The sequence below is a fragment of the Leptonotus elevatus genome, chromosome 8 (genome assembly GCF_054856555.1).
Source record: "Leptonotus elevatus isolate MCC_2025b chromosome 8, RoL_Lele_1.0, whole genome shotgun sequence".
NCBI lineage: Eukaryota > Metazoa > Chordata > Actinopteri > Syngnathiformes > Syngnathidae > Leptonotus > Leptonotus elevatus.
Window position 1 is genome coordinate 24,889,116 of NC_141246.1, and position 8,761 is coordinate 24,897,876.

Below are 8,761 nucleotides of genomic sequence, written 5' to 3' on the forward strand. Positions count from 1 at the left end.
AATCAGCGCATGGGGCAAGAACTGGAAATGACAAAACAGGAAGCAATTCAAAGCGTTTATAATTTCGCTCATTTTGCACATTATCACCCTTCACATTTGGACTTAATTATAAGAACAGAAGTTGAATTCATCACTATGGTTCAAGAGAAACAGCATTGGGTTTTTTTGGTGTCCGGGTAGGGGGGAGACAATGGCGTCGCAAGGGCACCCGTGCCTACCCCATTCCCAGCTGCGTGGTAGGGCAGAACACAAGGGAGGGCAAAAAAAGGAAAAGGGAAATTACCGGCATTATTATCCGTCATTGTTTATTGCATTACTGTTAAAGGGTCTGACAATCGAGTGATGAAAGCCACACAACTGGATATACCAGGAAGGATTTACTTTTATATTACACGATACTCTGTAAAGAGCCTGAAGGAATACATGGAAGGTACATGCAGATGGTACTTGCCGTTGGTGTCTGTCTGTTGCGGTGTGTATAATTTTTCGGTGCGACATGCCGACGGTCATGCCGACGCCACAGGCGAAAGGTGTCGTCACATTTGGCTGACGTCGGATTGGTATATGGAGACCTTAAGGCACACCTGTGCAATAATCATGCTGTCTAATCAGCATCTTTATATGCCAAACCTGTAAATGTGATGGTGGGATGATAATCTCGATAAAAGAGAAATGCTCACAATTACAGAATTAGACAGATTTGTGAACAATCATTGAGGAAAATGGCATTTTGTGTATGTAGAAAAAAAATTATATCTTTGAGCCCAGCTCATGAAAATGGGAACAAATAAAGTGTTGTGTTTATATCGTCGTGGATTTATCCCGTTGTTTGGGTGGAAGTCTAACCCTAACCCTAACCCTTTATGAAAATAGTATAGGGGAAAAGTATAACTTTACTACTGTGGCTTTTCACATGCTGGAAATGTGCACCTTATTTTACAATATTGTTTTTTGTTTTATAAAGTCACTTCCCTGCTTAGCCAATCAGAGATGCCGTTAAGATGGCAATATCTGTCGTGACCAATGAGAAGCACTGTACTATCGGCGATTGCGTAGCACAATAGAAATAACATTTAAAAAAACTACAAAACATGCAAGATAGCAGACCCTTAGACAGACAAAATTATTGAGTGACAAACATGTGAGAAACATTGTTACATGTGTATTTTGCCTGCAAAGAAATCCACTCTCGTGACATTCAACAACAAAACGTGGGCTCGTTTTTTTAAATTATATTTTAGAGGGCAGTCAGGATGAAATTGTACAAGATTTAGCACAAGCACACACTGCAGAATGCAGATGTCAATAGATATGGTGACAACATGGTTATCTTCGATGCTCATTCTCAGGAATGCTGGTTTCCACCGTACTTGCTTAGCATGATTCACAGAAAAGCAACATTTCATGCTGGTACAAAAACATAGAGGTACTTGACAGTCGTGTCACTACTAAGATATGTTTATTTATTTATTTTTTCACTTGGGCTTAAGCATTTAAATAACTTTAAAGCAACACTAAGGAACTTTCAGTTTACGTTGATTATGGCGGCACCGTATGGACAAAAGCAGTAATGTTATGCCTGAAGGAAGACCATATTTCCCATGAGGACAAGTACATTGCTTTGTTTTATTTTAGCTCATGCCAGCGAGTGAAATCTTGGCCTATGTTGATCCTTGACTGTCCTTTTATCCAGGTAATTTCCCTTTTCCTTTTTTTGTCTCCTCAGACAAAACTTTTCAGTTGTTTTGCAGCTTCTCCCAGGAAAGCAGTAATCGTGCGTCGACATTCAAATTGACTTCCATCTTCGTAACGAATGGGGAAAGGGGGAAGTGACGTATGCCATAAAGCAGTCAGCACATTTGTAGTTTTTTGTGTAGCAGTGTTCCTACCATCCTCCTCAAAGTTGCTTAGTGCCAGTAAAAATGATACTGACCCCCTCAGACCATGGCAAAGGTACCATTCAACTAGTCGATGTTTCAACAGAAGAGTTATGAAAATATTTTATTAAGGTTGAAAAGTTCCTTAGTGCTACTTTAATTATGGATGGATAGTTCAGACATGGACTGAGAGAGAGAGTTCCACCCTGTTAGGGTCATATTCATATGTACCGCAATGTGTCAATTGTGCAAATATTTAACAATAATTAGTTTTATAATACCTTATGGGTCCCCTATTCTATGTTTTTTTTCTAAATTGTTCAGTAGAACATTTGTTAGGACCATCAAAAAGTATTCAAGAATTAAAAAAAGAAAAAATCAGCAAATTTACTGGTCACACATGCACAGTTAGATGGAAATTCTGTCTTAAATTTTAAGGGCAAAATGCCAATACTTAGAGGCAGTCTGGAGCCATGCAACTGATTCTTTAGTGGACCGTACTTGCTCTTTAGAAGGTTCTTGGGCACATTTTTGCACATTTTCATGAAATAAGGTATTTTTGCCCCGCAGCCCTCGGTCTAACATGCATTCTGTCAATGCTTTGTTTCCCATTTCAACCATTTTTCCTGACTACTAATTGATTGCTTTTGCATGAAATACACTGGCAATTTTCTACTAAGTTGTGTTTCCAGTGATTTGACATGGGGGTTGGCTAAAAATGCATTTCAATTCCACAACGTATTTTAATACATGATTTATTTTCATAAGTGTACCTGACCTGGGCCAATGTAGACTTCATAATTATCTTACAGTACATGGCTCAAATGTGTCCTTCCACCCAATTGCTGACTGTACATTATAGTTGGAATAGTTAGTTACGTCAAGGCAAATTTGTGTTTTTACTTTTTCTTTCTGTTTGTGCACATGCAGTATACAGTATTTGATCACAAACTGGCTTTAATTTTCTTCTCCATCAGAACAGCTTACTGGATCTGACTGGACAGTGGACAGTATTCATCCAATCCTTGACCTGTTGAGTTACATCAGAACTGACCGCCTCCTCATGGCCAACTCTGCTCGGTAAAGCAATTATTGTATTATTTCAATTACACTTGCTTCACATGTCCTGTCAGAATTGATCATCAAGTGTGTGTCTAGAGCCCGCAGTGAGCTGTTGATCCTGTGTGGTTACATCGGCGGTCTGCTTGCCATAAAGAGACGGTACTTCAGCATTGTACCTGCACTCTATGAATACACCAGGTACACATAAATTATTCTGCCACTTACAAATGTGTACTGTTTTACATAGAAGTAGAGATGCAAATCCAGGTCCAGAAAGTAAAAACCCTGCCACAGTTTGGCTTCAGCCCCTCGTGCTAGCTAGCTAGCTCCCTAGCAGGTAAAAAAAAGCACTCCGGGAGCTAGCTAGCTAGCACCTGGGGCTAAAGTCAAACTGTGGCAGGGTTTTTACTTTCTGGACTTGGATTTGTCACCTCTGCATAGAAGTAAAGAAATTTGGAGTTCAAGTTGACATTTTGCTGGATTTTAAGCTTCTTTCTTACATGGGCACCAAACACTGAGCACTGAAGTACCACATTATTCTTTCATTATTTTTGCACTTGAACAACTTCACTACCTTCTTACAAAGATATTCAGTTGAAAAATGAGTACATATGACCAATTATACATAGAAAATGATCTCTGAATGGTGAACGGATGTAAACAATGGCTCTTCATGTACAGTTGTTACTTTTAAGGCATGGTGGACATCATCAACTGCTCAGCGTTCACTTTGCAAAATACACATTGCCTGTCGCTGAATGCAGCCTTTCCAGTCCTGCTGGCTAATGCTCAAGATTATACAAACAATAGCGCGTGTAACTAGTATGAAAACATTTACCCATCTATTTTATTGTCCGGTTTGTACTAATAAAACTGGACACTACACTCGACGTGTAAAGTACTCGGTCATCACAGTATAAACAAGAGTTAAAAAAAACAAAAACATTTTAACTAAAGCTGTCAAATGATTATTTTTTTAAAATCAGATTAATCACATTTTAGAATTTTGATTCATCTTGATTATGTGTTAATTCTTTCGACATTTAATGTTTTGAGGACTTCTTCAACCGTTTTTGATCTGTTGCACACTCTCATCCTCCTCTTTTTCTAATCAGTTAATTATTTACATAATTTGAAATAAATAAAAAAATGACCCCGATATTTTGACAAGGACAAATATTCTGGATGTCATACGCAAATATTTCTTAACGGCTCTATGTTAATGCATGTAGCTATGTTTATTGCTCAAACACAACCTGTGCTACATTTAATGTAACCATCCACTGTCAAGATGAAGGATCCTCTGCAGTCAAAATTAATGGTGTGATTAATCTGCATTAATACATGTTTAATGTGCTATTTTTTTGTGATGGATCAATGAGTTAACACTTTAACTTTGACTGCACAAATTTTAACATATTAATATAGAAATGATAAAATAATTAATAATACAGACATGTACGGGTGTGTACTATCACATTTTCCTTTCTGTGACAGTCAGTTGTTGAAGCGGAGAGAAGTGAGTGTTCCTCTGAAGATTGAGCAGCTGTCAATGGAGCTGGATGCCTGGCGGGCATGCAGTCAGAGTACTGGCAAGTAGGTTAACCCCACCACCCCCTTCCACACACACACACACATCACATCATCCATCACAAATCCTAAGGTATAAGAGCAATTGACTGAAGTAAGGCATCCAATATCGGACATTTTCTTCAGAGGCAAATCTAAATAAATTGCATTGGTTGTGGGCACAATAAATGTTTCAGATTTCATATGTATGACTGGATGAAATATTGAAGCTTGGGGTAAAAAGCCCAGAGCCTCACCTCTCCACCAGCCCGCCGGTGGCGACCTCCCCCATTGACTCAGAGAAGCGGCCAAATGAATAAGAGCTTTGCATGTTCGAAATCACTATTGCACTAATTCATCCGTGATACATAAATAGACATCTCCCGTTGCAATGGATGCCCTCCATGGAAGCATGTTCAATGAACATATTTTGGTTTAAAATTAAATACTAGTACTATTAATAATGTAAACATCAGTGAACGTCTAGTTCAGGGGTAGGTAGGCAACACTGGTCCTTGGAGAGCCTCATTCCTGCGTGTTTTAGATGTATCCCTCCTCCAACACAGATGAGGATCGTTATCAGGCTTCTCCAGAGCTTGCTGATGAGCTGATCATTTGAATCACCAGTGTTGGAGGAGGGAGACATCTAAAACACGCAGGATCGCGACTCTTGAGGACCAGGGTTGCTTTCCGCTGCTCTAGTTTTAAACATTGATTTTTGCCAACACTTTTTTTTGTGTGCAAAAATACAGCTAATAATATTCTTTGAAAACTATATGTAGTTGTGTCTGCCTGCCTTTTTAATAGCCCTCAATCCGAGAGTCAAAGAGAAGATTTCCGCTGCCTTGAGAAAAGAATCCTGCCTGTGAACCCAGGTAGGAACAGTCACTAGCATAAAAAAAAGTTCACTAAAACCTAACAATGGCATTTAGAACACCTTCTCTCATTCCTCCACTAGTCTCATGCGGTGCTGATTATGTGACAGGCTCTAATCTGCCAAGTCACTCTGATGTTCAGCTTTCCTGTTTTACTGGTCACAGAATACAGGTGTGTGTGCTTCTTTATTGGTTTGTATATTTAACCATTAGACACTCAGTGGACAATCTATTGGTTACATTTGCATAATCAAAATGCCAATATAGCCCCTTCTTTGTACCAGTGTGCAACTTATTTTTTTTATTTTATTTTTTTTATTTTATTTATTTAACATTTTTGTTTGTTTTTACATGCAGGGTCCAGTATTTTTACTTGAAGATGGCAAGTCAGCTATTTCCCTGAATGACGCGTTGATGTGGGCCAAAGTCAACCCTTTCTCCCCATTAGGTACAGGAGTGCGCATTAACCCCTTCTAAACCCCCCCACCACCACCACAACAACACCCCCATATCCATGCACACACGTACACAAAAGAGTGTGTGCGAAAGACAAAAGTGTTAAAAGGGAAGTCAAGTAAAAAATGTTGTATGCACCCCCACTACTTTAAAGACAGCATTCGGCCATTTTGCCACTTGCTGTTGGCTGAAAATGACATCACAGCTGCTCAGGGCTCAGCTTGCGAACATCACATGACGAAACCCAGAAACCAGGTAAGCTGGAATGGTCATTACCTAAACCCTTAGACACTGTGATGTCATTTACTGTGGACAGCAAGTGGCAGTATAGGACAAAAGGGCCGCCCCCATTGATGGATACAAGCAGGTGGACTTTTCTATCACTGAGTCAATTATGCTAGAATAAAGTCCTTTAAAAAATGCAGTAGTGGATCAAAAAGGACAATGTTTTTGTTGTTGTTGGAAAGTTACTACTTTGTATGTACATTTTGTCACTTTGTCAAAACCATCCTTTGTAAAAGAACAGTTCTGTTGGCGGAGTACACTTAATGGCGGGTCATAATCTTCTTGTTCGTACATACGCATACATATGGTATGCCCCTGACTATGCGTCTGACTTTGTTTATTTCATCACTGTGAAACTAACAGATGGGAAAATAAAGCTAGCATTGTATGGTCTGTGTTGTTTTCTTTGCATAATTGTATGAATAAAAATATAGGCTACTCATCGCAGTATGAAAAGAAACTTATAATCTTCAGCCTGTGCGCAACATACTGTCCATTAATGAAATATACGAAATTCAAACTTGAAGAACTTGGATAATGTCATTGATTCAATAAAAAAAAAATATATAATATGATTCAGAATTAGAATCATCTTTATTGGCCCAATATGTAAAAACACAAATAATTTGTCTGTGATAGTGTGAGCTATTTAGCCTGGAAACCAGACTCATCTGGACACAGTCGGGACAGTGAAAATATCCAATCAGGGAAGAGCGGACGTGACGTTATAAAAGCGGGACGTATGTGTTGAAGAGTAGTAAACATACAAAAATGAAATATATAATATTCATATGTAATTCCATGAGGAAACTGTGGCAGTGGGCAGATACGGAGTAAAATTAAACATGGCAGAGGATGTTTCCTGAAGTCCACGATCATCTTTGCAGTCTTGAGTGTATTCAGCTCCAAATTGTGTTAGCTGAACCAATCAGCACAGTTGAGTTTGTGCTTGTATATTGGAATGAAGTGGCTTAAACAGTGATCAGACGAACCCACCGCTGAGGGTAGATGCATTCTCTGAGCCAAGTTTTAGTGAAGCAAAGAGCGCCAGTAAGTGCCAAGTGGACAGTTGAAAGTTGGACCGTGTCAGGAGGAGAAGCTCATCTATTTAGTTGGGCATTGTTATATTATGGCTCTTAATGATTAGATAGATGACTTGAGCAAGGCTGTTGTGTCGCTGTGACCTGTCCTGGGTGGCGCCTTTCTATCTATCTGCACTCCGGCACACTTATCCAGTTGAAACCAGTTAAGACCATCAGGTCACACATCTTCACATGGGCTAGGCTGAGTTATCCGCCATGTGGGTGGGCGGCCAAGACAGTATAAGAGTAGACCATTTTGAATAGACTAGACCTTCTTCCGCATTCAGCAGATACTGCTCCACAGCTGTGTACTCAATCTTTCTGGTATCCAGTAAATAGTTCAACTCAGAATATGCAGTCTCCTGGTTGTTATTATAAGTATAGCGAGCATTCAAGATAAAAAAAGAACCGGTGAAAGTTCCCATCTGAACTTTACAACACGGTGCATAGTTGCGCAAGATGAATCGATGGGAACAGAGTTCAAAATCCATATTTTCTTGCCTAAAAAAAAAAAAGCTGCGTTGCATCTATGCTCCATTGAAGACTGCTGCTCCTGTGGTTACTGTCTCCCAAAAACTTTATGGATTTATGAAAGTTGCCGTAAAAGGATAGAGAGTAGACTTCTTCCTGTGTAGCTTGTCTTCTCTCATGTACATATGTGGTTCAGGGTTTCCAGGAACAAGTGAAAATGACAAAAACAAAGACAATACCAGAGAGTGCATCACCGAGGCAACCACTCGTGTCTGTGCCATCTTGGTTATTCTCTCTATAAACCATAAACTCTCTGCAAAATGTCAACCTAACTTCTGTGAATCACAATTCACAATATTGAACTAATGTACTCTGAATGGTCAATGCAAACAGTGAAGTTCACTCTTTGCAAGGCTCTCGTGACTCCATGCAGGGATCCTAGTGTAAAACACGCACTGATAACACTGTTTTAAGCGAAAAAATAACAGAAGTTGTCAGTAAAAGTGGCAACGTAAGATGGCAGGCCCTCTGGCTTCAGCTGTAGGGACCTTTTGACAGTGCAGTCATATCTGGGAACGACAGACCTTTTGTTGTTGCAAGGTTGGGATTGTCGAGACCACGCCATGATTGGTTGACTATTGGATTAAGACAGTCCAATGTCTCTTTAGTTTTGTTAATTTGTATTCAATATAACTAAATAGCAATGTTCTTCTGACCAACAGTATGGAATTCTTAGTATACGCTCAATATTGAATATTTGTTTGTTGATTTCAATGTAACTGTAATACTGAAGATGAAATTCCACTTCAGCTACAGCTTTCTTGTGGATGCCTAAAATGTTTTGGCAAAAACTGACTTTTATTTGGAAGTCTTTGTAAGACTCTCTCTGTTGACTGAAGCCCCAGTTCTGTCTGCTTTACTTCATAACTCCAATAAAAAAATAGAAACTAGTGATCCATTTTGCCTTCAATATAAAATTGTGGTTAGCATAACAGGTTTTTATAATTACTTGTTTATTTTTCTACTTATATATCTTCTTTTTTTTTTTGCTAAAATCCCCTATCTGTTGCAAGAACGGTATAGA

At 39.1% G+C, this 8,761-nt stretch overlaps 1 protein-coding gene across 3 annotated transcripts in view; it reads left to right on the forward strand.

Annotated features, from left to right (window-relative positions):
* The window catches only part of wdr17 (WD repeat domain 17), a 45,428-nt gene extending 38,911 nt beyond the window's left edge, over positions 1–6,517 (forward strand). For 2 of the 3 annotated variants that reach the window (XM_086081788.1, XM_086081789.1), the window contains 6 exons: positions 2,855–2,957; positions 3,036–3,137; positions 4,437–4,535; positions 5,316–5,383; positions 5,467–5,555; positions 5,741–6,517. In XM_086081788.1, the coding sequence (XP_085937914.1) occupies positions 2,855–2,957; positions 3,036–3,137; positions 4,437–4,535; positions 5,316–5,383; positions 5,467–5,555; positions 5,741–5,860 (581 nt within the window). In that variant the 3' untranslated portion in view covers positions 5,861–6,517. Of the gene's footprint in view, positions 1–2,854; positions 2,958–3,035; positions 3,138–4,436; positions 4,536–5,315; positions 5,384–5,466; positions 5,556–5,740 lie in introns of those variants that run through there. The other variant, XR_015095732.1, reaches the window with a different exon arrangement.
* The last annotated feature ends 2,244 nt before the right edge of the window (positions 6,518–8,761 follow it).